We start from the raw sequence: 26,843 nt of genomic DNA, 5'->3' as shown, positions 1-26,843 counted from the left end.
CCCATCATCATCATCCATCTGCCTGCCGGACTTCGCATAGGACCGCGCCGTGCTGGCAGTCTTGTTTTCTTGCAGTTGTTCTTCAGAGCCTTCAGCATTTTATGGCCAGTGCCCGCCCGCCCACCGCTCGACCAGAGTCTTCCTTGTGCTGTGCAGCAGCATTCCCTGCTTCAAACACTCGCTAAATTCACGCCTTTGCGGTTTGAGTCCCTGCCGGACGGCCTGGATTAAAGACGAAAAGACAAAGCCCTGGCTCTTGTTTTCCCTCTTCTTCCTCTTTTACTTCTCTTGATTTGCCATCAGATCCCCCCAAAAAAAAGCCATCGTCTGTCTGTCTTGCTCCTCTGCAGCGCCTCATCCGCATTTTTGCCTCTGTCGACATATCCGTGGCCAACTTCACTTGACTCAGCTCTACCGGCTTCCATTCCTCGGCTCTATTCTCCGTCTTTTCTCGTGCAGCTCGTGGATTTAATCGACAAAAGAAAAAAAAGAAAAAAAAAAGAAAACTTATTCCCGCTAGACCCAGCCGACAAGCAACACGCGACGGCTCACCTCACTCCTGATTCCAGCCAGGCGACCTTGACCTTGCCGCAACACATCACATCCGCCCATCCCTTGAACGCCTCTGTTCTGCAGATTCCTTCTATATTTCTTCTTCTATCCCTCGTGCTTGCTTTCATTTCTTCTTCCCTTTTCTCCCCTCTTTCTTTTGCCTTCATGTTCAGCCGATCAAAACGCGGCTTCGGTAACGGCCCTTTCTCTTCCTCCACGACCTCCTTTCACTCCTCCAACCACCCCGAAAAGCCTGCGCGCGAACGAGAACACCCCTTCTCCGACCTTCACGATCGCTTGCGCAAAAAGAAGAGAGACAAGGACGAGCCGCCGGTGCCTGCGCTTAGTCCTGTGATTTATGAGCCTGGCCCGTCGTTTCCTGCCAAAGGTAAATTTATCTTTATCCAACAACAAAAAACTCGTGAGACGATGCCATATGGCATTCCCCGCTCTGGAATGCCACTACCGGGCGACCTACCTACCTGCGCCGCGCTGCGCTGTTGTTTTGTCATTTGCTTTTGCAAGACCTATACACGGCCAGTCTTATCGGCTCTTCCATAGCTCGCCTTTTCACCGGTTGGTTGGTCATCTTCAGTATTGGCTGTAGCTGCTGTGCTACAGCCAGCAAACAAAGGAGAGAGACACCAAAAGACACCATGTACAGACGATGGATTGTCTTAGCTGACCATCCATTCGACTCTGGGAAATCTACAAGCCTTCATATTCAAGGCTGAAGATCAAGTCTCCTCATCACCCCTGACACAAAAAAACGGGTGCCACTTTCCTTGAATAGTTTTTTTTTTTTTTTTTTAAATTTTAAATTTTAGTTCTAGGCCATCCGCTAACAATGTATCTTGTTTTCCTTCTTCTTTTCTTCATAGGTACCTCAATTTCAGCAAATACCTACAATCAACGACAACAACAACAACAACAACAACAACAACAACAACAACAACAACAGCAACAGCAGCAACAATCACAACACAACGTCCCACAGGAGCGAAACCCTTCCATAGCAAGTGGCAGAAGCGGTCAAGCCATGTCCTCAGACCGCAGCCGCGGTCGCAGGGAGCGCACCTTTGTTGGTAGCGAATGCTCCGTTTGTGAAGAGCCCCTTGAACACACTTTAAGAGGCGAGCGCATTCTTCAGTTTTCTTGCACCCATGTGGCACATGAAGCCTGCTTTTATGCCCTCATAAAAGAGCTCGAGTCACAATTCTGCCCAACATGTGATGCGCCACTTCATCTGGATACCAGCAGAGGAGGAAATGTCATTGACATTGGTGAGTACATGACCCCCAATTTCCGCATTATGCGGCCCCAGTACATACGCAACTGTTGTATATTTACTGAAAAGCCCGCGAAGAAAAAATATCAAATATGGTGCGCTCCGCTTCATCGAATGAGAACCGACCGCAAGCAACCAGCACACCGACGCCTACAAGTGGTCGGAACAGCGGAAGTAACAGTGCCTGGGATGCCCCGCCACGTTCACCGCAAGCACCATTCCCTGTTACCAGCCCAACCACTACAGGCCGATTCAGTAGCACAGAGTCCAATCCTCGCAACACAGCCATATCTATGCCTGGGAGTCTTAATAGTAGAGACCATCGTGATAGAGACGTCAGAGATGTTCGCGATAGTAGCACCACTAGAGCCCGTGATCCTAGCACTACTAGAGCCCGCGACAGCTCACAGAGTGGTGGCGAACGCTATACCGTCCGCTCAACAACCCACACCCACCAGCGATCGGATAGTGAAGCTACCGGTGCTGCCTCGACCACTAGCTATTCCAATGGATACCCCGAAACAACCCAAAGTGGGCCGAGTCGCCGACATGATTATGATGTACAAGCAATGGAAGCTACCCTTGGTAGCCCACGCCCTGTGGCTCGGAATCCGATCCCTCACCCTACTGTAACTGTTCGCTCGGAGTTCCCCACCATCAACCGCTCTCGTCAACAGCAGAGCATCACCTGCCTAATTACAGTTGAAGTCCCAGACAACAAGTGGCAAGCTGATCCAGAAGACTTGGGAGTTCCTATGATTCCTTCACCACAACCTGCTCCCATGTCATCAGCTCGTTCTGACGATGGGTTCACAAGGCCACCTTCACCTGTTCGTGTCGCCCCTCGCTTCTACCCTTATGAGTCCCGCGAAGTCTTGGACGAAATCACCGAAAACTTGCGCAATCGCGTTGACAACTGGCATGGGCTCGACTTTGGCCGATTTGGCCGTTTGCGCTTGTACGGCACACTCCGTGTTGGCAAGGACCGCGTTTCTTGGCAGGAATTAGAGTGCTACTTATTTGCCGAAATGTTAATTTGCGTTAAAGAAAAGAAGATTAACCAGCAACCAACCTTTAATCCCGACGATTCCGCCTCTGGTTTGCCTAAGAAGACCTCGAGATGCACACTGAAGGGCTCTATTCTCATCAAGAAGCACCTTATTGAGGTGTGCGAGAACCCCTCTTCTGATGAAATCTCCCACATTCTCACCTTGAGCCTTTCTGTCACTGAACTGCCCCAGTTCCACCTCAAGTTTGAAAATCGCAACCAGCTCAAATTATGGCAGCAAGCACTTCTTGATCTCAACGCAGTTGAGGCTTCCCCCGTTCGGAGCCCCGAGTATGATCGACGGGGGGCCGGCGACTACTCTGAAACTGAGGACGATGATTGGGGTCACGGTACCCCTGGTTCAACTAGACAACAACTTATGTCATCAATAGCGTCATGGGGTGTTCCTAAATCATCAACCCCAGGTCCCACAGACTATCCTAACTCGATAGCAGCCCGCACCCCACCGCTTAGCATGCAATCGCCAATCCACGTGCCCCTTGATGTTGTGGTGGTTGTGCCTATCTCATCTTCAATGCAAGGTGTCAAGATCAATCTGGTGCGAGATGCTCTTCGGTTTATGGTTAGCACGCTAGGCGAACGCGATCGTATGGGCTTGGTCACATTTGGCTCTGGTGGCGGTGGTGTTCCCATCGTCGGCATGACCACCAAAGCGTGGCATGGATGGTCCAACATCCTCAGCTCTATCAAGCCTGTTGGTCAAAAAAGCCATAGGGCTGATGTTGTTGAGGGAGCGAATGTTGCTATGGACCTACTAATGCAAAGAAAGTACAACAACCCTATTGGCACCATCATGCTCATTAGTGATGCCTCAACCTCAGACGCCGATAGTGTGGATTTTGTTGTTTCTCGTGCAGAGGCTGCAAAGGTCACTGTCCACTCATTTGGCTTAGGAATGACACACAAGCCGGACACCATGATTGAGCTGTCTACCCGCACAAAGGCTTCGTATACCTATGTCAAGGATTGGATGATGTTGCGTGAATGTTTGGGCGGTTGCCTGGGCTCTATGCAAACTTTGTCCCACCAGAATGTTAAGCTAAAGCTGAAGCTACCCGAGGGGTCTCCCGCAAAATTCCACAAAATAAGTGGTGCCCTTCAAATCACTAAACGTGCTGCTGGCCGTGATGCCGAGGCATCATTGGGCGATCTACGCTTTGGAGACAAGCGGGACATCTTGGTTCAACTGGTCATCATGCCTGATAATGCTACCCAGGATGCGCTGCCTCAGGATACTTGGGATACCTTGGTTTCTGGTCTTGAGGCCTTGGGTGGTCCTATGGATTCAGACGAGCAACGTGCTGTATCTGTGGAAGAAGTGCCTCTTATTCAGGCTGACCTGACCTGGGGTGACATACTTCGCGATGGTACTTTGACTCACATGCCCCGCCCATCTCTCTTGGCCATCACTATGCTTCCGGCTTCCAACAACAAAAAGTCATGGGCTATGGTGCCCCCAATCCCTCCCCATCCTGGCATTGTCCAGCGACGCATGGAGTTGCTCACTTCAGACATGCTTACCCGGGCCCTCACTCTTGTTTCTCGTGGACAACATGATCGCGCACATACTCTTCTTAATGAGACACGTACAATTCTCAAGGGTTTGGGTAAGGGTGGCCTTCCCCCTGTTCCTCCCCCCAACCGAGCCACGCCTCCTATACCCGTGATGGGCCAGCAGAACGGGAGCAACACATCACCAACTTCTATGACGCCGCCTCGTAAACGAACGCCGTCACCGCCTACACCAACTTCAAGTTCCACAGCTACTGGAAGCTACGGAAACACGCTGACCTACAGTCGGTCAAGCGATGGTCTTGGACTGAATGTTGGCATTGACCCAGTTACTGTGGCTGCACTAGATGCAGAGCTTGAAGCCAGCCTGGAATGGATCAACCATCCGGCTGTGTTTGGACGTGATAGTCGCAAGGCTGTTCTTCAAGCCATTGGTGTCATCAGTTCACAGCGTGCTTTTACCTTCCGGAGCTCGATAGAAGCTCTATGGGCTGGCCGTGTTAGCGGTGTCAAGAAGCTGACCGGCCGGAGTCGTGAGTGGCGTGATGAAGGTGGCGGCCAAGGAGGTATCATGGAGGAGTCCTAGACTGGCTTGCCTGAAGCGGGCCTGTGTGGGCCATGTAATCACTGGCACCACTTCATTTTGTATTTCTATCCAGGAATGCTCTCTGGAGGGCCTGACGCTTTCCTGTTCTATGCTTCTTGTCATTGTTTTCTTGCGTTGGTCACTGTTTCTTGTTGCATGGGATTGACATCCCGGGGGCTTTTATAGTCCTTTTCTTCTTCTCTTTTTTTATCAGCGGGTTTTTTCTTGGTTTTTATTTATGCTTGGCATGTGTCTCCTTTTTACCTTTGATACCAGCCACTGGCTCTTCATCTATCGAAATTTGTTTCCTCCAACTAGACAAAGTGCATTTTTTTGTTTGAGATGTTCATCTCTTCTGTTCCCATGTAGTATTGAGCTAGCTGACTGGCTTGTTTGTAGTATTTGACATGACTATGTTTAACGCCTACACAAATCACTAAGATCAAACGACGCCGTAGTGGCTACCAGACAGATATTCAATGTCCTCCGCCTGGAACGTCGCATATCTTCTGTGTGTTCGGAATGGCACACTGTCCCCAGGCCCCGAAGAACCAGTGGGGGTGCTGTGTAAGTTCGCCATATAGAGCATGTAAAGGATGGGGAACACCGGGGAGCCTTGAGGCATACTGCCTCCTACTTGCCTAGTGACCGCTTCTCCTCCTTCTACGGACAGGGAGACATCTCGCCCGGTCAGGAAATATTCGACCCAACCAATCAGCTTCGTTGGCCAACTTTGCTGCCTTAGCTGGCGGACCATTTGTCTTTGCTTTACGGCGTCAAACGCACCCTTGATGGCGTATGTGGCGAAAGTGGTTATCTCTTTGTACCTTGACCTCCCTTTTCTCTTGTCCGCCAGAGCTAGTGTCAGGTCCGTAGCTGCGCGCCGTGGCACTGCGCTAGCGTAGGTGCGGGGAATGATCTTCAGTTCAACTGCTTGGACCGCCAGGCGACGTGCCACCAGTCTTTCCAGTCCCTTTCCCAACGTCGAGAGGAGTGAGATGAGTCTGTAACTTCTTGGGAGTGATTTGTCTCGCCCTGGTTTCGGGATGACTACTAGACAGGCTGTCTTGAAGGATTTCGGATGCCAACAAACCTCCAGACAGCCTCAGAACAGTGCCGTCAAGTGTGGACCCAGAACTTTCCATGCGGTCTTCCAGGCGCTGTTAGGGATGCTGTCTGTACCTGGCGCTATGTTGCCCGGTCTGAAGAGAGCAGTGCAAATTTCCTTTTCGGTCACATCACCAAGTTCTCGTGCTGCCCCATCTCGTCGGTTGCCCAAGTTTTCGGGCTCTTCTTCTAACTCTTCCGCTTTGGTATATGTGTCTAGGAGGAGCAGCGCCTTTTCGGTTGTCGTGGACGCCGTTCCGCTGCCTGCAGCCAGAGGAGGCATGCTGTACGTGGCCGCAGCCCGCGTCCATCTCAGTGCCTTGAAGACGTCGCCCGGTTCCTGGATGGCCTCGATGTTCCGCTTCCACATTTCCTTCTTGGCCTTTCGCACTTCTGCGTGGAAAATTTTGCGCTTGGCCTTATACAGCTCGAACAAATCATTTCCCCGGTGTGCCAGGCATGCAACTTTCGCTCAGCGTAGCTCTCGGACCGCAGAACCACAGTCACTATTCCACCATCGCTTCCCGGTCCTTTGCCGGCGGTCTTGGGGGCGGACCCGTCTGGAGCCCGGGTCATCGCTTCTGTAACCCTTCTAGCTTCTGATTCTATCTCTTCCGGTGTCGTCATTTGTCGAGTCGAAAGGCCAACGGCTTCTTTTTCGCACACCTTTTGAACCCGTTTTTTGTCCATTTGTTTCATATTATACCTCGCCGTGCGGCCAGATCTTTGGGTGGGGATTCCTGTCCACTCCGTAATCATCTCGGGTGTGACATCACCGTTGCCAGCGCGTCCCTAATTAATGTATCTATGCGCCGCCCAACTATGTATGTGTCGCACGTGGACATCTTGTCAGCCATTCTTTTATGGCTTCCGACTAAACAGACAAAGATCAAGTCGTCCTGGCACGCCTCCATCTTAGTGCTGCGTTTCTCCGGGCTGGGGGGTTCGGAGCCTTTGGCAGTCGCTCTCTTCTTCGTCTTTTGTCTCTTGCTAGAGATAGACTCTCATTCACCCGACTGCTTGGGCCCATTGAGGGGTTGGCCGCCTTGTTGAACAGCCTTGGTAGTAACCTGTTGGGCTACCCTCCACTGTCATCATCTACGTATCCGAGAAGTGCGGGCTATTTCTTGTAGAGCGGGGCCGTAAAGAGCATGTACAGCACTGGTGAGACTGGTGAGCTTTGCGGGAGGTAGCCTCCTACAAGTGTTGTGGTGACGCCTCCTTTAGTGCGCATGCTCGCTGTCCTGTCTTCCATGAAGCTTCTGACCCCTCTGCATAACTTTATTGGCCAGTGATTTTCCATCAAGCAGCGTTCTATTCTCGCTGGGTCGACTGCATCGAAGGGTCCCTTGATGTCGAACGTGAAGATTGAGGCGGCTTTTTTTTCCAATCCAGGCCGTTCTCGATTCTTCCGCGGAGCTCGATGGACATATCGACGACGGCCCTTTTTAGCACAGCGCAGATATAGTCGCTCAGGATGGCTTCTTTGTTTATCGCCTCTTCTGTGAGTCACCTGGCCACTGCTCTATCGGGGCCCTTGTCCAGAGTGTATAGAACAGAGACTAGACGATACGAGCGTGGTGCTTGGCGAGGCCGTCCGTTCTGTCTGCTCCGTTTCCGTCATCCGTGAGTAGTCATCCCACGGCGGTGTTTCTTTTGCATTTCACCACCGCAGTATGCGGCACAACGACCTAATCAATCACCCTCTCGGTTCTGTGCGTGGGCCCGTCTCTTTGGTACAGTTAGGCCTTGGTCGGTCAGCCAATCTTCCAAGGTTTCCCGTCTCGATTCGGTGTATTAGTCAGCCGGTAAGATTGATTTGATTTGATTTTTGATTTTATTCTTTTACGTCTACCTACTGTTATTTCGCAGCAATACGACGGCATATTCCGGACGGAAGCAGTCGGGTGATGTCATCTTCCAAACTACTCCCGGGCGGTCAGCGATTGCAGGTGCGCGTAGACTTCAAGCATCTCCTGTGACTTTTTAGGGTCCGGCATTGAAGCCAGGAGGACTCTCTGTCCAGCGCAGCCCGGGGGCGAACCTGCGGGGTTCCAGGGTTGGTTACCTGGTGTTTTTGGTTTGCAACAAACCGCATGTAGTCTAGTCTAAAAGGCCACCGGCTCTCGGCACGGGGGTTTGTCCCCGGCGGATTACGCGTGGTTTTGTCCTCTTGCGGGCATGGCCGTTGCTGCATTTTTTTTGAACGTTTTCCCTCCTCTGTAGTTGGTGGACGGGAAAAGGACCCCCCAAAACCTCCTCATGGAATCCTTCTCGACATCTCCTTCCGATCCTACTACCTCGTCTCCTCCCAATCTAACCTTCCTCTCCCATCTCTCTTCCACTCTCATCTCTCCTTCAAAATCCCACCTTCATGTCTCGGTGCTGGCAGTGGGTAGTGGCTGGGTAGTCTCGGGGCGCTCGGGCTGTTGTCTTTCTTCAAGGAACTTGAGATTGCGGCGTAAAACGCTGGCAACGTGACTTGTTGCTTTTGTTGTTTTCAGAAGCTTGTCAGCAAATCTCTGGCTCCACGGCCTCGGCAGTGCCCTGCATGTCCACCAGTGTCCTCGTTCCTTTGGCTGGTTGCAAGCTCGGCACCCGCGTGGACAGTTGTGTTCCCATCGGTCATGGTACTCGTCAAAGTCACCATCTCCGGTTCTGGCGGCCAGGATGTGGCCTAGCTCAATCCTGGTGAGGCCGTCGTAGCGGGAGACACGGAAGGGGGGTTCGGCGGGGACACCAGTTCCCAGTGGGCGGTATCCTTTTTGCTTCTGCCACCATTCCCCGTATTCGAGACTTAGACGGTCTCGCCTCCATCTCCGTGCTCCGGCCAGGCTGACGCGGGGTTCCGTTGTCGTCTGTTGGCACCCCAGTTTTGCTTGCGCGTCTGCCAGTTCATTGCCTTCCAAGCCTATATGGCCTGGGACCCACAGCACATGGACTCTCCTCCCAGGACTCTCGCTCGCCCAGCGGCGAAGGGTTGTCTTTGTCTCATCAATAACGTCCTGAGATGTGCTGTTTCTGGTGGATGGGTTGCGGAGGCGGTTCACTATTCCTTGGTTGTCCAGACAAAGCCAGATTTCCTCGGTACCTTCGCGCGCCGTGGCCCGCCTCACTGCTTCGAGGGCGCCAATCGCCTCAGCGTCGGCCACTTCCATCCATTTTCCCAGAGCTACGTGCCCTTCCTCTAGCGTAGCCCCATCTTCCGTAATTACCCAACCCGCGCCCGCGTTTCCATTCTCGTGCTTCGATCCGTCGGAGTAGGCAATGATCGTTCCCGGGGTGGCCATCTCAACTTCCGCTCTGTGTGCCTCTGCCTCTTTTTCCTTGTCTAGCCACGTTCGAGACGGCATGTCTGGCCCAGCTGCGTTTGGCCTGAGCCTGGTGTGCTTCTCCATTTCGGCAGGTAGCAGTTTTCGTAGCCTCACCACCACTGGATTGTACTGCGGCCCTCGAAGTATATGCTTGTCGTCGAGTCTGTGCCACCGTACCGCCTCTCGTCTCTTTTCATCTTCCAGGAGGAGCTCGAAAGGTGGGAAGCTTGCCGCATGGTGTATGCATTCTCTTGGCATGGTGCGATACATAGGGAGAGCTGCCCGTAAGCATTTTCTAAGGGCAACATTTATCTTGTCTGAGGCTGTTTTTGTCGTTTCTGTCCCAGTCCAAGAGCTGACCGCAAAGAGTGCCTTGCTCAGAGCGCACGCGCGTACCGCATGGAGCATGCTTTTCGTATCTGCTCCCTTGTAGCAACCGGCCAGATACCTCAGGCCGTTCGCCACTCGGTTGATGCCCGCGGTCACGTGCGCGATGTGCTTGTCGAGGAGAAGTTTGGCGTCTAGATGCAGCCCCAGCCATCGCATCGAGGCATTAGCCGGGGTGGGTTCAATCGTGCCTAGACCCTCCACTGTGACGGACGGATTTTCTGCGACCTTTCTTCTGCCCTTGACGTGCAGCAGTGTTGACTTTCCGGGGTCGATCTCCAGTCCATTGTTGGCCGTCCACCTCAACACTTCCCTCATGAGAATTTGGATGACTTCGCAGTTCTTGCTAAAAGCAGGACCACTAACCACCAGAGACCCATCGTCTGCGTATCCGAGAAGTGCGGGGTTTCTCTTGTACAATGGGGCCATGAAGAGCATGTACAGCACTGGCGAGACCGGCGAGCCTTGCGGGAGGGAACCTCCTACAAGGGTTGTGGTGACGCCTCCTTCGGTGCGCATGCTTGCAGCCCTATCTTCCATGAAGCTTCTGACCCATCGGCATAGCTTCGTTGGCCAGCGGTTCTCAATCAGGCGGTGCTCCATTCTCGCTGGGTCAACTGCATCAAAAGCTCCCTTGATGTCGAATGTGAAAATTGAGGTGACCTTTTTCCAATCCTGGGCGTCCTCGATTCTTCCACGGAGCTCAATGAGCATGTCGGTAACGGCCCTTTTTGGCACGGCGCAGATGTAGTTTCTCGGGATGGTTTCTCTCTCTATCGACTCTTCCGCGAGCCGCCTAGCCACTGCTCTCTCGAGGCCTTTGCCCAGAGTGGGGAGAAGTGAGATTAGGCGATACGAGCGTGGTGCTTGGCGTGGGCGTCCTGGCTTCGGTATTGCCACGAGGTCGGCTTTCTTGAATGTGCTCGGGTGGTGTCCGCTGTCTAGGCATAGGTTATATAGTCCCGTTATCAGATTACCTAGAGGTTTCCACGCCCTTTTCCATACCTCGTTGGGGATGCGGTCCGCTCCCGGCGCAGTGTTCGCAGGTTTCCAGATGGCAGCCTTCACCTCGTCCGAAGACAGAGGGGGCCCCTCAATTGCGTCGGGGTTGGGCTCCTGAAACCGCCATTCTGAGCCTGTGTGTGGCTTAGTATGGGTTTCGAGAAGGAGAGCCACGGATTCTGCTGTGCAGGTCGTCTTCGTACCGTCTGGTCTCTGCAACAGTGAAATACGTCTGTCGGTCTTGTCGTTGGCCCATTTGATCGCGCGGAATACATCTCTCGTTTCGTTGAATCCGTTGATGATCTTACTCATGAGGGCCCTCTTGGCCTGGACGACCGCCCATTGCATTGCCTTTTGCTCCTTGACGTATGCCGCTCGCAATGTGAGGTCTCCCAGTCTTTCTCGAGTTTTGTCGCGTGCCTCCCTCATCCTGGCGTTGCACCGTTTGCAATTTTCGTTCCACCATGGTTTGAGGTCGGTGTTGGGTGGTGTTTTCGGTGTCGACACATCCAGTGCCCTTCCCACTGCTGCGACTAGTCTCCCGGCAAGGTCGTCCGCTCTGTCTGCTCCGCTTCCGCTACCGGTGAGCAGCCACTCCAGGCCGCTGTTCTCTCTTGCGCACTCCGCCACGAAACAGTCCACATCCATCTTCCCTAGTCTCCACCTTGTCTCTGGCCGTTTTCGAGACGCTCTCGCTTCTATCTCTAGCTCGAGTATCTCGTGGTCGCTTGTGCTTCCGGGAACAACTTTCATGCGGGTCTCCCATTTCACTACCGCCGCGTGCGGCACCACGACCAGATCTATCACCCTCCCGGCTCTGTGCGTTGGTTCGTCTCTCTGGTTCAGCACAGTCAGCCCTTGGTCAGTCAGCCAATTTTCCAGGGTCATCCCGTCGTTGTTTTCTTTGTCGTTGGCGTCCCATGTACCGTGGTGGGCGTTGAAGTCTCCCAATGCAACCCATGCGTGTTCTTTTTCTGTACGCATCAGTTCTTGCAATCCCTCACCGGCTCGCAAGCACCTCTCCGGCGCATTGTACACTCCCAAAAGCCGAAGCACGCCCTTTGTCGTCTTGATGCGGATTGGACACAGGTCCGGGTGGGCCTGATTTGTTTCAAGTGTCTCGATGTCTTTCCGCACGTAGGCGATGCTCCGTGGTCGATCTAACCATCCTTCTCTTGGGCTATGCAGAGTGAATTCTGGGTGGAACTTCGTTTTGTCCTTACGCGGTCCAATCCAGGGCTCCTGCACAAACACGACGTCTACCCGTTGCCTGATGGCTTCGCGTAGAGTCAGTTCATGGTTAGGCCCCCCTCTTCCCACGTTGACGCACCATACTGTTAGGTGTCCTAACATTCATCTCGCTGGGAGCGTTCTCGGATGACCTCGGGCCGCGGAGTCGGCTGCTCCGCCGGGGAAAGTCTCTTTCTCTCGCGAGCCTGGTTGTCGTCCTGGGGGTTGGCTGGCGTGTTTTCCGTTGGCTTTGGGGTCGTGCGATCCGGGCGAGGGCCTCGCTTGCAAGCGGGGTCCCCTGCTGAATGGTCCGGAGCCTTGCACACGATGCATGCGGCGCGGGATCCAGCGTGTTGCCCCTCTCTGTGGTCTGGGCTCCCGCACAGGCGGCACCGTGGCTTTTCTTTGCACCCCGCTGTCGGGTGTGTCGCCCAGCAGGTACGGCACAGCGGCAGTGAGGGGGTCCGGCACTTCTTGACCGTGGCCGGGTTTGAGCTCCCCTAGAATTTCACACTGTTGGGGAGGGTCTGGCCCTCGGGTAGGTCCACTGCAATACGGAGTGTGGCGTCCATGTACTTCTCGGTTTCGAATTGCCACTTGATGGATTTCACTTCTCCACCGGTTTGCTCCGTTATCTGTCCGATGAACCATTCTTCGTTCTTCTTGGTCACCGGTCCGTTCTCGCCTACGACATAAAAGTCTGATAGGCCAGTGATGCGTGCATGCGTCCATCTTTTGTCAATTTCGCACGCTTTCGCCCCACACGCTTCCTTGACGCGGTTCAGCTTCTCGGCTGACACCGCACCCTTGGTCGTGTAGAACGCCCAGCCCGAGTTCACCTTCTTGACCTGGATCTCGGCGGGCTTGCCGCCGAGGACCTTGGCGATCTCGTTGCTGGCGTCCGCTTCATTTGCGGCCGCTGGTCCTCGGACAAAAACTCGCACTTTTTTCTCTTCCTCTGTTGTCGTTGTCTTTGTCTTGGGCTTGGGGGCAGTCTTTTTTTTCAGGGTGACTGCTTGTCCCTTGCCACCGTCGGCCTCTTCCGCGGTGCTTGCGTAGCTCCTGTTGTTGTTGTTGTTGTTCGTGTAACCCGGTGTGGGCTTCGGGGCTTTGGCAGACCCTTGCTTGTCGTTCTTAGGGTTGCCTAAAGGGGCAGGGGTAGTGCCACCCTGGAGCTTCTGGAGCATAGCTCTGAACTCCTGGGACACATGTCCTGCCAGCTTCCTCACGTTCGCGTCGCCTTTAGCCATGGCGACGGCTTCGTTGCACATTTCGGGGATCTTTTCTGCGAGCCAGAGGTACGCCTCAGCGCGCAGTTCTATCTTCTTCATCTCTCCCGCGATGTGCTTTCTGGCCATGGCGAGATTGCGGTCTTTCTCGGTGGCCGCCCCACGCTTCTCGTTCTCCTTGGGGGTGTTGGACGGTGTCGAGCCCTCATTCTTCTCGATTTGTTCGTCGGGCTTGTCGACAATCATCAGCTCCATTGACGAGCTGGTCGGAGTCTCTTGCTGGGCGTCGTCGGTCTCGGTTTCTGGCTGGACGTCGTTCGTGTTGACCATCTCAATGTCGACCTCCGTGTGCGTGTCCGTTGCGCTGATCGTGGGCTGGTCTTTCGCGGGTCGCGCCACCTGGGCGCTTCCTGGTGCATCGTCGCACTCCATTTCTGGATAAGGGGATTGTTCTCGATTGATTCTTGTAAGTCTGTGGTCGTTTCACTGAGTCAGCCGGTAAGCCGGAAGGCCGTAAAGTCATACATACCGGTAACCATCCCATCAATCACCGGGCAAGATGGCCGAGCGGTCTAAGGCGCTGTGTTCAGGTTCTCTGTTCCGGAAACCTTCGCAGTGGAGCAATCCGCGCGAGTTCGAATCTCGTTCTTGTCATCATTCATTTTTGCCAATTGTCAGGGCTGCATCTGTGGCTCTTTTTTTTTTTTTGCGCAGGTTTGCGTATTTCGGCATTGTTCTCGTGGTTAATCCATCAACATTTTCCTCGATTTTCAGACAAGCTAACAGCTACCATTATTGCAAACTACTTTACATCAACATTTTCCTCGATTTTCAGAGGGCACCTTCAACATTTTGACCAAGCTAACAGCTACCATTATTGCAAATTACCTTACTTTATTTTCGTCCCCGACAGGCCCTGTCATCCCTAAGATGATCGCGTCCGTCCACGCGCCCGCGCCCGCCGCGCCCGCGTCCGCGCCTCCGTCATTGACGTACGCGCAGGCCACCTCGCCCGCCAGCGACCCCTCCCCCGTGCCCACCACTGTCCCCTCCTCCGCGTCGTTCTCGCCGAACCTCGCCGGCCAGGCCCCTCAGGGGCTCCCCTCTTCCGTCGCGCGCGTCGCGACAGGCGCAAAACGCGTCAGGAGCGAAGACGCGCCCCTCCCCCAAGAGAACACCTACGCCCCCATCTCGCTCCCCGTCGGCCCCGTAAAGGCTCTAGCCGACGCCCTCCGCAACCAGAAGGACGCGGAAGCAGCAACCCGTGATAGGATGCTGAACACTTTCTCGGCCATGGCCGACAACTGCCTGGCCGCAATGGCCCCGCAGGCCAGCGCGCACGAGTCGACGCGCAAACTTCTAGACTTCCTGCAACAGGGTCTTCTAGACACCCTCCAGCACGCCATGACAGGCGCGCTCCAGCCTCCTCCCAACCGTGCACCTTGCGACACGACCCCCTCCCCGGCGCCGCAACGCGAGCGCCCCGCCCGCCCATCGACCCCGTCAGAGGCACCATCAGCCCGCGACCCCCCTGCTGCCGCTCCCGCAGCGCCCACCGAGTCCTTGGATAAGGAATCCTGGAGCACCGTCGCCCGCAAGGGCAAAAAAGCGTCCAAGGCTGCCCAGCCCGCGGCTCCCTCGGCCGGAGCCCCCAAGCCCAGACAGGGCAAAGCCAGCGTGGTCCCTGAAAAGGCCACCCCCGCCGACAACCGCCTCTTCGTGGTTGTGCCCACCGATTCCCCCCTCCGGAAGCTTTCGCCGGCCTACATCGTAACGAAGGCCAACGCGGGCATCCCCCGCGGCGAGGGCGCAGGCACCGCCACCGCCACCAAGACGGGCTTTGCCCTGACAGCCGTCCGTGACGTCGGCAAATTCCTCAGCCACGCTGAGCGCATCCGCGCCAACCTGACTGCGGAGAAGGTCCACAAGAGGGACGCTTGGTCCAAGTACATCGTACACGGACTGCCAACCTCGATCACGGTCGAGGACCCCAAGACCCCTGGCGCCGTGATGCTCCACCGGGTCACCCTAGACGATGTCCGTCAGGATATCGAACAGGCCTTTGGAGTCGTCTCCGCCAGCGCCACGCTGTCGAAGTACGTTGGCAAGGCGGGCGTGCCCACCTTCCGCGCCCACATCGCCTTCCACGAAGGCCTTGTGGCCCCGTCTGCGGTTCCCCGTCGCGTAGCGACACTCGGAGAGCTGCACATGGTCTCCCCTGACAACACCCTGGAGCGCTTCCCGTTCTGCACACGCTGCCGGGTCCGCCACTTTGACCGCAAATGCCCGGCCGACACCGTGACGTCGTCCTCGACCCCGGCAGCCGCCGCCCAGGGAGACAAGGTGCCGTCCCCTAAGCCCGCCCAAGCGCCACTCGTGGCCGACAACACCACCACCCAGCCCCAGCCGTCGACACAGGACAAGAGCCCTTCAAGCCCCCAGGCTCCCCCATCCTCCGTCTCCTCGTCGCCCAGCCAGCCCTCCTCCCTGCTCACCTCCAGCGAATCCTCTGAAACACAGGACTCAATGCAGGTAGACGACAAAGTCGAGGAAGTTCTGTAAATGTTAGGAAACCCTAACTCTACAGTACTGAACATAATTTCGGCGAATGTACAGAGGTCCTGGACCTGTGCACAGGCGTTGCTACAGAAGGCGCATGAAGACCAGGTGAACGTGGTCTGCCTCCAAGAGGCCCCGTCAGGCGCAGATCCGGGGAACAGAACGTTTCCCAGACACCCCTCCTATCAGGCAATTGTCCCGGAGGGTAACTGGCGCTCGAAACCCCGAGTTGCCACATACGTATCGACAAATAGGCGCGGTCTTCGCTTCCAGAAGGCATACATGAGGGAGGAGCACCCAGACATGGTCATGGTTGAGGTGGTACACGGAGGACACTCATACACCATCGTTAACCTCTACAACGCGGGGGCAGGTTCTTCCCGCACGGGCGAAGCGCTTCACCTTCTCACAAGGATGCAGCCGGGACCACGCTCGGTGATTACTGGGGATTTCAACCTACACCACAGTGCTTGGAACCCCCGTAGCGCCTCGGACGATCTGGATGCAGAGCTCCTGCTGTCATGGATGGAAGAGAGGGCACTGCTGCTCGGTAACGTTGATGGAGAACCCACCCGCGAGTCAGGCAGCGTCATTGACCTGGCGATCTTCTCGGCGCCTCTGTTCGCGCTTGGCGCGACCGCCGAGCTCAGAGACGAGTACACCTGCGGGAGCGACCATTTCCCACTGACAATTACTCTGCCACTTGCCGACCAGCCGACGGCTGCAGCCCCTCCTGGGCGACTCGTCATGGACAAGATGGACAAGAAGAAGTTCACTGCAGCCTGCAAAGCGGGGGTGCCCTTGATGGACGCCCTAGTCGCAGGTATACGCAGGAGACCTTTGTCCCGGGCGGAAAAAATTCAACACGTGGATGACTTTGCACGGACTCTTCAGGAAGTCATTCTTGGAGCCCTCGACGCATCGACACCCAGGTCGCTCGGCAAGGCCAAAAGTTTCCCCTGGTGGGACAAGGATTGCAGGGAGGCAAGCGCAGAACAGCAGTCAGCCAAGCACCGTGTCAACAACGCCGACTCAGAGACTGCGGAACGGGAGGCGAGAAAGGATCGCAGAGAAGCCAAGAAGCGGCTGGGCATGGTCCTCAAGAAAGCTGCGGGAAACTTCTACGACAACAGGGTCGCCAAGGCCACGCAAGCGCGAGACATTTTCCAGATTGTCAAGTGGAGAACTAAACCGCCCGCTCGACCATCGCCAGCGCTAGCGCCGGCGGAGGGTGCAGAAGCCACGGTGCAGGACACCACAGAGAAGATTGCACTTCTCCGCAGCGTGCATATGCCATCCTCTCGCCCGGGTGACTTGCCCCCTCCAGACTTGTCGCAAGCCCCAGTCGGGACCGAGCCGATCACGAAGCACGAGGTCAAAGCTGCTTTGTGGAAGCCTCAGAACACCGCGCCCGGTCTAGACAGCCTCTCCAACAACGCCCTGAAGCTAGCCTGGCCCGCTCTGGGGAAGCAGATCACTTATCTTTTCAAGGTCAGTTTTTCCTGGGGACTCCACCCTTCCCCCTTCAAGCAAGCGAAGGTGATTGCCCTCGCCAAGCCAAACAAGAAGGACCGGTCGTCGCCGCGTTCCTACCGGCTCATCTCGCTGCTGCCAACTCTGGCCAAGTGCTTGGAAAGGATTGTTGCCCGCCGACTCTCGCTCTGGGCCCTAGAGAAGGGACACATTGGGGACAACTACGCTGGGGCGGTGCCTGGGCGTAGCGCTGAAGACATGTGTCTGAGTCTGGTTGAGTCTCTGGAGTACTACATGGACCGCCAGATGGAATCCTCAGTCTTGACGTTCGATGTCAAGGGAGCTTTTGATGCAGTGCAGCCGCACCGCATGGTACAACGTCTAGTTGACCTGGATTGCCCGGCCGAGACATGCCGATGGGTATCCTCGTTCCTCTCGGACCGCAAGGCCTCGTTGGTGCTCGATGGCGTTGACGATCTCCTTCAGCCCACAGGAGGGAGCCTACCCCAAGGCTCGCCAATTTCCCCCATCTTGTTCATGCTCTTCATGGCACCACTCTTCAGGATGGCCCTCCCGTGCTCCCTCCGCGGCTATGCGGACGACGGCTGCCTGGTCAGCTCAGGCTCGTCCCTGGCAGCCAACTGCTCGGTGCTGTCCCACACCCTCAATATTGTCAACAACTGGTGTGTGAGGAACGGCATGATGCTCGATCTTGCCAAGTCGGAACTCCTCCACGTGACGCGCAAGCGCCACGGCCAAAACCCGGGTCTTCTACTCCCTGACAGCGGCTCACTAGATGCCATAGACCCCAAGGATACCCTACGATGGCTCGGCGTGCGGTGGTCACGCAACCTGTCCTTCGTGCCGCACATCCGCGACGTCGCCCAGAGGACGGCACCCACCATACGCGGCATTCAGATTCTGTCTGGTTGCTGGAAGGGGGCCCCGGTGAAAGGCGCCCTCACGGCAGTTCGCTCTTGTGTGGTGAACAAGCTCGCCTACGCCGCCGCCGTCTGGTGGAACCACGGAGCCGGGACAACTAGCCAACCCCGTGGGCTGAAACAGGCCGTGGCACTCCTGGATCGCACAGTCCGCCGAGGTCTTCGTGCGGCACTCCCGCTATATTGCACAACCCCATGTGCTATATACAACCTAGCGTCCGGTTTCCCGCCAATGAGTTTTGTCCTGGACAGCCGCCTTGGTTCAGCCGGACTTAGGGCCACTCTCGCGCAGCCAAACCACCCGCTCGGAACGATAGCCACAAACTGGGGTAGAATAGGGAGGCTCAAGATGCTGCTCCCGCACAGCCTGGCCACAAACTACCCGGCCCCCTTCACGGGCGCGCCTGCATCATCTCGCCCCCATTTACAGGGTGACAAGAAGGCTGCAGCTGCGGCGCACCTAGCCTTGGTACGCTCCTCTTCCCCCTCGGACCTCTGGATATACACAGACGGATCCAAGCTGGGAGAGGGCCGGGTCGGCGCTGGGTGGGCGATCATTCGGGACGGGACAGTCCTGGACACGGGCAACTGCCCGATTCCTTTCCACGCCGAGGTTCATGACGCCGAGGTGATGGCCATTGCCAGAGCCCTGGAAAAAGTAGACTCGTGGGTGAAACCACAGTGCCGCAAGGTCTGGGTCTGCTCCGACAACCTCGCCGCGGTGTACCGCCTCACGACATGGGGCGCGAAGCCTGGCACCTCCGAAGAGCTTCTCCGGAGGGCCCAAACGATCTGCGCCGACTGGATCGGCCAAAGCCCTGACCACCCAGGTCCTAGACCGTGGCCAGATGGTGCCCCCGCTGTGGAAGTGATTTGGGTCCCGGGGCACTCCGACGTCTGGGGCAACGAGCTCGCGGACCGACAAGCCAAGATGGGCGCCGAGAGGGCCTACACGCCCGTAGGAATGTCCCTTTCCTGGGCCCGCAGCCATTTCCGCGCCCGCGTCACCACCGAGTTTCGCACCTGGTGGTCGAATGAAGGTTGTGCCAACAGACCTCACCTGAGCCGACCTCTCGAGGCTCCTAAGAAGGCCTGGAAAAACCTTCTTGACGACACTGAGCGCAAGCTCGCCCGCGCTGTCCTGACAGCACTTTCTGGTCACGGAGACTACGCAGACTACCACCGCCGTTTCAATCACTTGAACGCGGTGCTAATCTGCCCCCTCTGCGACGCTGAGACCACCCCGGAGCACATCTGGACCTGCCCCCGCAACCCTCAACGGATGGCTAAGGGCTTCTTCCAGAAGCTCATAGCCACCAAGAGTGGAGCCATCTGGCTGGCATCTAAAGCGGCCAAGAGTCCTCCGGTGCTTCTAGCACACCGCCGTGCGGTAACGGGAACGGACCCGCAGGAAGGGGACTCCCCAGTTCGCCCTCCGCCCGACCCTCCACCGTCTGGTCCGACCCTGCCCGGGGCAGCTTAGCCTCTGGGGCCCAATCTTTTTTCGCGCAACCGCGCTGCCAACCCTCTGGCGTGAATACGCCGCCAACCCCCCTTTTTTTTCCTTATTTTGCACAAATCTTTTTATCACTACATCAGCGGTGAGGCCAGGACTCTAGGTCTTGTTTGGGGCCACGCGGACGAAGGACAGCCTCTGCGCTGGGCAGGTGGGAGACCTCCTGTCATTATACTTTGGATTGTGGGGTTTCTGTATGCATGGTTTTAGGTTTTGGTTTTTGCTTCTGTTATGTATTTTTCTTGGTACTAGAAATAGTCCCCTGTCGTATGTCGAGAATCCCTCGCGAGTAGACAGGTTAATAAAGACTTTCATCATCATCACCTCGATTTTCAGAGGGCACCTTTTAGGGGGGCTCTCACGGCCGTCCGCGCCTGCGTGGTCACGAAACTGACATACGCGGCGGCCACGTGGTGGCGCCCTGGCCCCTCGCCAACCAAGCCTTCCCGGGGCCTTCTCGGGGCTGCCCACATCCTGGACCGCACGGTCAGGAGGGGACTACGTGCAGCGCTGCCCTTATATTGCACGACGCCATGTGCGATCTTCAACCTGGCATCGGGGTTCCCCCCCATGAGCTGCGTCCTCGACCACCTCCTGGCCTCGGCCGGCATCAGGGCATCTCTAGCCCCGGCAAACCACCCCTTAGGGTTCGGAGACACCGATGGTGGCAAGCTGGGTACGCTCAAGAGGCTACTCCCGCACAGGATCGCCACGAGCCTCCCTGCTAGGTGCAAGGGAGTGCTCCCGACAACCCGCCCCCCGCTACAAGGCGACAAGGAGGCCGCAGCCGCGGCCCACCAGCTACTAGTCCGCTCCTCGGACCCCTCAGATCTCTGGATCTATACGGATGGATCCAAGCTGAGGGATGACAAGGTCGGCGCCGGCTGGGTGGTCATTCAGGACGGCAGGACCCTGTCCACGGGCAACTGCCCTGCCCCGTTCCGCGCCGAAGTCCATGACGCCGAGGTGCTGGCCATCGCCAAGGCCCTGGCAGAGGTCGACTCATGGGAGAAGCCACAGTGCCGCAAGGTCTGGATCTGCTCCAACAATCTCGCCGCAGTGAACCGGCTCACGTCTCGCTACGCCAAGCCGGGCACCTCCGAGCAGTATCTGAGGCGCGCCCAGATGATCTGCGCAAGCTGGATCAGACCGCACCCAGAGCGGCCGCGACCAAGGCCCTGGCCCGACGGCCCACCCGAGGTAGAGGCTATTTGGGTCCCGGGCCACTCCGACATCGCGGGCAATGAGCTCGCAGATGAGCAAGCAAAGCTAGGGGCCAGGACAAACACCTGGCTGGACGGCATGTCGCTCTCCTGGGCCCGCCACTATTTCCGCTCCCGTCTCGACTCTGCTTTCCGCGCCTGGTGGGCAGAGGAGGGACGCGCCATCAGACCCCATCTGCACCGCCCAGTTGAACCCCCCAAGAAGGCTTGGTCAAGTCTCCTTGACGAGACCGATCGCAAGCTCGCCCGCGCAGTGCTGACTGCTCTGTCCGGCCATGGCGACTTTGCGGCCTACCATCGCCGCTTCGAACATGTGGACGCCGTGCTCTCCTGCCCCCTTTGCGGATCGGAGACCGCCCCAGAACATGTTTGGGTCTGCCCCCGGAACCCACAGCGGGTGTCCCGCAGCTTCTTCCAGAAGTTGATAGGCACCAAGCGCGGGGCCTCCTGGCTGGCCGCCAAGGCAGCTAAAGCACCCACTGTGCTGCTCGCCCACCGCCGTGCGAGGACTGAGGTGCACCCACAGGCCGCCGACCCTCCCGCTCGCTCCCCGTCGAGCCTACCACCGCCCGCCCCTCCACCTCCCAGTGCGGGGGCTCCCCCGGGCCTCTCGGCTTAGCGCGCGCGCTGCCACTCTCGTCTGTTTGCTCGTTCTCCCTTTCTCTCTCTACTTCTTGTCTTTCCTTTGTTACTTTTCTTTTGTCATGTTCTATCTTTCTTTTGGGTTTGGTCTTCTACAGGGTAAAGGCCGAGGCTTGGGGTCTTGTTTGGGGCCTTACAAGCGAAGGACAGCCATTGCGCTGGGCGGTCGGGGGACCCTCCGTCATTATACTTCGTGCTGTGGGGATTTTCTGTATGCATGATTCTGGGTTTTTGGTTCTTTAGCTTCTGTATGTATTTCTTGGTACTAGTTTTAGTCCCCTGTCGTATGTCGAGAATACCTCGCGAGTAGACAGGTAAAATAAAGACAATCAAATCAAAAAGCCCGCCCAGGCGCCACTCGTGGCCGACAACACCGCCACCCAGCCCCAGCCGTCGACACAGGACAAGAGCCCTTCAAGCCCCCAGGCTCCCCCATCCTCCGTCTCCTCGTCGCCCAGCCAGCCCTCCTCCCCGCCCACCTCCAGCGAATCCTCTGAAACACAGGACTCAATGCAGGTAGACGACAACGTCGAGGAAGTTCTGTAAATGTTAGGAAACCCTAACTCTACAGTACTGAACATAATTTCGGCGAATGTACAGAGGTCCTGGACCTGTGCACAGGCGTTGCTACAGAAGGCGCATGAAAACCAGGTGAACGTGGTCTGCCTCCAAGAGGCCCCGTCAGGCGCAGATCCGGGGAACAGAACGTTCCCCAGACACCCCTCCTATCAGGCAATTGTCCCGGAGGGTAACTGGCGCTCGAAACCCCGAGTTGCCACATACGTATCGACAAATAGGCGCGGTCTTCGCTTCCAGAAGGCGTACATGAGGGAGGAGCACCCAGACATGGTCATGGTTGAGGTGGTACACGGAGGACACTCATACACCATCGTCAACCCCTACAACGCGGGGGCAGGTTCTTCCCGCACGGGCGAAGCGCTTCACCTTCTCACAAGGATGCAGCCGGGACCACGCTCGGTGATTACTGGGGATTTCAACCTACACCACAGTGCTTGGAACCCCCGTAGCGCCTCGGACGATCTGGATGCAGAGCTCCTGCTGTCATGGATGGAAGAGAGGGCACTGCTACTCGGTAACGCTGATGGAGAACCCACCCACGAGTCAGGCAGCGTCATTGACCTGGCGATCTTCTCGGCGCCTCTGTTCGCGCTTGGCGCGACCGCCGAGCTCAGAGACGAGTACACCTGCGGGAGCGACCATTTCCCACTGACAATTACTCTGCCACTTGCCGACCAGCCGACGGCTGCAGCCCCTCCTGGGCGACTCGTCATGGACAAGATGGACAAGAAGAAGTTCACTGCAGCCTGCAAAGCGGGGATGCCCTTGATGGACGCCCTAGTCGCAGGTATACGCAGGAGACCTTTGTCCCGGGGGAAAAAAACTCAACACGTGGATGACTTCGCACGGACTCTTCAGGAAGTCATTCTTGGAGCCCTCGACGCGTCGACACCCAGGTCGCTCGGCAAGGCCAAAAGTTTCCCCTGGTGGGACAAGGATTGCAGGGAGGCAAGCGCAGAACAGCAGTCAGCCAAGCACCGTGTCAACAACGCCGACTCAGAGACTGCGGAACGGGAGGCGAGAAAGGATCGCAGAGAAGCCAAGAAGCGGCTGGGCATGGTCCTCAAGAAAGCTGCGGGAAACTTCTACGACAACAGGGTCGCCAAGGCCACGCAAGCGCGAGACATTTTCCAGATTGTCAAGTGGAGAACTAAACCGCCCGCTCGACCATCGCCAGCGCTAGCGCCGGCGGAGGGTGCAGAAGCCACGGTGCAGGACACCACAGAGAAGATTGCACTTCTCCGCAGCGTGCATATGCCATCCTCTCGCCCGGGTGACTTGCCCCCTCCAGACTTGTCGCAAGCCCCAGTCGGGACCGAGCCGATCACGAAGCACGAGGTCAAAGCTGCTTTGTGGAAGCCTCAGAACACCGCGCCCGGTCTAGACAGCCTCTCCAACAACGCCCTGAAGCTAGCCTGGCCCGCTCTGGGGAAGCAGATCACTTATCTTTTCAAGGTCAGTTTTTCCTGGGGACTCCACCCTTCCCCCTTCAAGCAAGCGAAGGTGATTGCCCTCGCCAAGCCAAACAAGAAGGACCGGTCGTCGCCGCGTTCCTACCGGCTCATCTCGCTGCTGCCAACTCTGGCCAAGTGCTTGGAAAGGATTGTTGCCCGCCGACTCTCGCTCTGGGCCCTAGAGAAGGGACACATTGGGGACAACTACGCTGGGGCGGTGCCTGGGCGTAGCGCCGAAGACATGTGTCTGAGTCTGGTTGAGTCTCTAGAGTACTACATGGACCGCCAGATGGAATCCTCAGTCTTGACGTTCGATGTCAAGGGAGCTTTTGATGCAGTGCAGCCGCACCGCATGGTACAACGTCTGGTCGATCTGGATTGCCCGGCCGAGACATGCCGATGGGTGTCCTCGTTCCTCTCGGACCGCAAGGCCTCGTTGGTGCTCGATGGCGTTGACGATCCCCTTCAGCCCACAGGAGGGAGCCTACCCCAAGGCTCGCCAATTTCCCCCATCTTGTTCATGCTCTTCATGGCACCACTCTTCAGGATGGCCCTCCCGTGCTCCCTCCGCGGCTATGCGGACGACGGCTGCCTGGTCAGCTCAGGCTCGTCTCTGGCAGCCAACTGCTCGGTGCTGTCCCACACCCTCAACATTGTCAACAACTGGTGTGTGAGGAACAGCATGATGCTCGACCTTGCCAAGTCGGAACTCCTCCACGTGACGCGCAAGCGCCACGGCCAAAACCCGGGTCTTCTACTCCCCGATAGCGGCTCACTAGATGCCATAGACCCCAAGGATACCCTACGATGGCTCGGCGTGCGTTGGTCACGCAACCTGTCCTTCGTGCCGCACATCCGCGACGTCGCCCAGAGGACGGCACCCACCATACGCGGCATTCAGATTCTGTCTGGTTGCTGGAAGGGGGCCCCGGTGAAAGGCACCCTCGCGGCAGTCCGCTCTTGTGTGGTGAACAAGCTCGCCTACGCCGCCGCCGTCTGGTGGAACCACGGAGCCGGGACAACTAGCCAACCCCGTGGGCTGAAGCAGGCCGTGGCACTCCTGGATCGCACAGTCCGCCGAGGTCTTCGTGCGGCACTCCCGCTATATTGCACAACCCCATGCGCTATATACAACCTAGCGTCCGGTTTCCCGCCAATGAGTTTTGTCCTGGACAGCCGCCTTGGTTCGGCCGGACTTAGGGCCACTCTCGCGCAGTCAAACCACCCGCTCGGAACGACAGCCACAAACTGGGGTAGAATAGGGAGGCTCAAGATGCTACTCCCGCACAGCCTGGCCACAAACTACCCGGCCCCCTTCACGGGCGCGCCTACATCATCTCGCCCCCATTTACAGGGTGACAAGAAGGCTGCAGCTGCGGCGCACCTAGTCTTGGTACGCTCCTCTTCCCCCTCGGACCTCTGGATATACACAGACGGATCCAAGCTGGGAGAGGGCCGGGTCGGCGCTGGGTGGGCCATCATTCGGGACGGGACAGTCCTGGACACGGGCAACTGCCCGATTCCTTTCCACGCCGAGGTTCATGACGCCGAGGTGATGGCCATTGCCAGAGCCCTGGAAAAAGTAGACTCGTGGGTGAAACCACAGTGCCGCAAGGTCTGGGTCTGCTCCGACAGCCTCGCCGCGGTGTACCGCCTCACGACATGGGGCGCGAAGCCCGGCACCTCCGAAGAGCTTCTCCGGAGGGCCCAAACGACTTGCGCCGACTGGATTGGCCAAAGCCCTGACCACCCAGGTCCTAGACCGTGGCCAGACGGCGCCCCCGCTGTGGAAGTGATTTGGGTCCCGGGGCACTCCGACGTCTGGGGCAACGAGCTCGCGGACCGACAAGCCAAGATGGGCGCCGAGAGGGCCTACACGCCCGTAGGGATGTCCCTTTCCTGGGCCCGCAGCCATTTCCGCGCCCACGTCAACACCGAGTTTCGCACCTGGTGGTCGAATTAAGGTTGTGCCAACAGACCGCACCTGAGCCGACCTCTCGAGGCTCCTAAGAAGGCCTGGAAAAGCCTTCTTGACGACACTGAGCGCAAGCTCGCCCGCGCTGTCCTGACAGCACTTTCTGGTCACGGAGACTACGCAGACTACCACCGCCGCTTCAATCACTTGAACGCTGTGCTAACCTGCCCCCTCTGCGACGCTGAGACCACCCCGGAGCACATCTGGACCTGCCCCCGCAACCCTCAACGAATGGCTAAGGGCTTTTTCCAGAAGCTCATAGCCACCAAGAGTGGAGCCATCTGGCTGGCATCTAAAGCAGCCAAGAGTCCTCCGGTGCTTCTAGCACACCGCCGTGCGGTAACGGGAACGGACCCGCAGGAAGGGGACTCCCCAGTTCGCCCTCCGCCCGACCCTCCACCGTCTGGTCCGACCCTGCCCGGGGCAGCTTAGCCTCTGGGGCCCAATCTTTTTTCGCGCAACCGCGCTGCCAACCCTCTGGCGTGAACACGCCGCCAACCCCCTTTTCCTTTTTGCACAATAACTTTCAACACTACATCGGCGGTGAGGCCAGGATTCTGGGCTAGGTTTGGGGCCACGCGAACGAAGGACAGCCTCTGCGCTGGGCAGGTGGGAGACCTCCTGTCATTATACTTTGGATTGTGGGGTTTCTGTATGCATGGTTTTAGATTTTGGTTTTTGCTTCTGTTATGTATTTTTCCTGGTACTAGAAATAGTCCCCTGTCGTATGTCGAGAATCCCTCGCGAGTAGACAGGTTAATAAAGACTTTCATCATCATCATCGTGGTTAATCCAGAATTCCATCACCATTGTTCTCATGTGTCGATTGTTTTTCGTCTGGTTTCTGGCCCTTGTTTTTTTTTGGGGTAATTTGAATGCAACAAGTTGGTGTAACCTTATGCAAAAAAAAACAAGGCGAGGAAAAGAAAAAGGGCAAAAAAACAGCCCATAATAACTGTCACTGGACTTGACCTGGCTCGATATCTTTTTGTGACCAACCGCCGTGCCATTTTCTGCCAAATGACTGAAATACTGACCATCGAAGCATGATTCAAAGCTTTGTCACAACAGGTTTTTTTTGCTTGTTCCTCTTTTTTTTCTTGTTGTCAGAAAGAGGCCCTCACATCAAGTGTGGCCTAGTTCAGCACCATAGCAACCAGTAATTCCATGCGCAAATAAACAACCCCAACTTTTCTCCGCCCTCA

At 56.8% G+C, this 26,843-nt stretch overlaps 9 protein-coding genes across 9 annotated transcripts; 5 read left to right on the top strand and 4 right to left on the bottom strand.

Moving 5' to 3' along the window:
- Window positions 1-717: 717 nt before the first annotated feature.
- On the top strand, window positions 718-5,007 carry BROUX77_003181 (uncharacterized protein; the record flags this gene model as incomplete). The annotated part of the gene is made up of 3 exons (XM_073747804.1): window positions 718-940; window positions 1,434-1,835; window positions 1,919-5,007. 3 exons carry the CDS (start codon window positions 718-720, stop codon window positions 5,005-5,007), a joined length of 3,714 nt encoding a protein of 1,237 aa, XP_073605606.1.
- A 1,105-nt stretch (window positions 5,008-6,112) lies between these two features.
- On the bottom strand, window positions 6,113-6,484 carry BROUX77_003180 (uncharacterized protein; the record flags this gene model as incomplete). Its single annotated transcript, XM_073747803.1, has 1 exon — window positions 6,113-6,484. The coding sequence occupies one exon, from the start codon at window positions 6,482-6,484 to the stop codon at window positions 6,113-6,115; it is 372 nt and encodes a 123-aa protein (XP_073605605.1).
- Window positions 6,485-8,486: 2,002 nt separating this feature from the next.
- Window positions 8,487-9,404, bottom strand: BROUX77_003179 (uncharacterized protein; the record flags this gene model as incomplete). Its single annotated transcript, XM_073747802.1, has 1 exon — window positions 8,487-9,404. One exon carries the CDS (start codon window positions 9,402-9,404, stop codon window positions 8,487-8,489), a length of 918 nt encoding a protein of 305 aa, XP_073605604.1.
- Window positions 9,405-9,736: 332 nt separating this feature from the next.
- BROUX77_003178 (uncharacterized protein) lies at window positions 9,737-11,246 on the bottom strand (the record flags this gene model as incomplete). Its single annotated transcript, XM_073747801.1, has 3 exons — window positions 9,737-9,745; window positions 9,825-10,951; window positions 11,021-11,246. 3 exons carry the CDS (start codon window positions 11,244-11,246, stop codon window positions 9,737-9,739), a joined length of 1,362 nt encoding a protein of 453 aa, XP_073605603.1.
- Window positions 11,247-12,547: 1,301 nt separating this feature from the next.
- Window positions 12,548-13,708, bottom strand: BROUX77_003177 (uncharacterized protein; the record flags this gene model as incomplete). Its single annotated transcript, XM_073747799.1, has 1 exon — window positions 12,548-13,708. The coding sequence occupies one exon, from the start codon at window positions 13,706-13,708 to the stop codon at window positions 12,548-12,550; it is 1,161 nt and encodes a 386-aa protein (XP_073605602.1).
- A 498-nt stretch (window positions 13,709-14,206) lies between these two features.
- Window positions 14,207-15,838, top strand: BROUX77_003176 (uncharacterized protein; the record flags this gene model as incomplete). Its single annotated transcript, XM_073747798.1, has 1 exon — window positions 14,207-15,838. One exon carries the CDS (start codon window positions 14,207-14,209, stop codon window positions 15,836-15,838), a length of 1,632 nt encoding a protein of 543 aa, XP_073605601.1.
- A 411-nt stretch (window positions 15,839-16,249) lies between these two features.
- Window positions 16,250-19,732, top strand: BROUX77_003175 (uncharacterized protein; the record flags this gene model as incomplete). Its single annotated transcript, XM_073747797.1, has 1 exon — window positions 16,250-19,732. The coding sequence occupies one exon, from the start codon at window positions 16,250-16,252 to the stop codon at window positions 19,730-19,732; it is 3,483 nt and encodes a 1,160-aa protein (XP_073605600.1).
- A 603-nt stretch (window positions 19,733-20,335) lies between these two features.
- On the top strand, window positions 20,336-21,607 carry BROUX77_003174 (uncharacterized protein; the record flags this gene model as incomplete). The annotated part of the gene is made up of 1 exon (XM_073747796.1): window positions 20,336-21,607. One exon carries the CDS (start codon window positions 20,336-20,338, stop codon window positions 21,605-21,607), a length of 1,272 nt encoding a protein of 423 aa, XP_073605599.1.
- A 980-nt stretch (window positions 21,608-22,587) lies between these two features.
- BROUX77_003173 (uncharacterized protein) lies at window positions 22,588-25,626 on the top strand (the record flags this gene model as incomplete). The annotated part of the gene is made up of 1 exon (XM_073747795.1): window positions 22,588-25,626. One exon carries the CDS (start codon window positions 22,588-22,590, stop codon window positions 25,624-25,626), a length of 3,039 nt encoding a protein of 1,012 aa, XP_073605598.1.
- Window positions 25,627-26,843: the final 1,217 nt, after the last annotated feature.

The sequence above is a fragment of the Berkeleyomyces rouxiae genome, assembly GCF_048999995.1.
Source record: "Berkeleyomyces rouxiae strain 22BRR77 chromosome Unknown BrBRR77_ptg000003l, whole genome shotgun sequence".
Classification (NCBI taxonomy): Eukaryota; Fungi; Ascomycota; class Sordariomycetes; order Microascales; family Ceratocystidaceae; genus Berkeleyomyces; species Berkeleyomyces rouxiae.
Note: the sequence above shows the minus strand (reverse complement) of the source record. Positions and strands in the feature narration are given on the sequence as shown.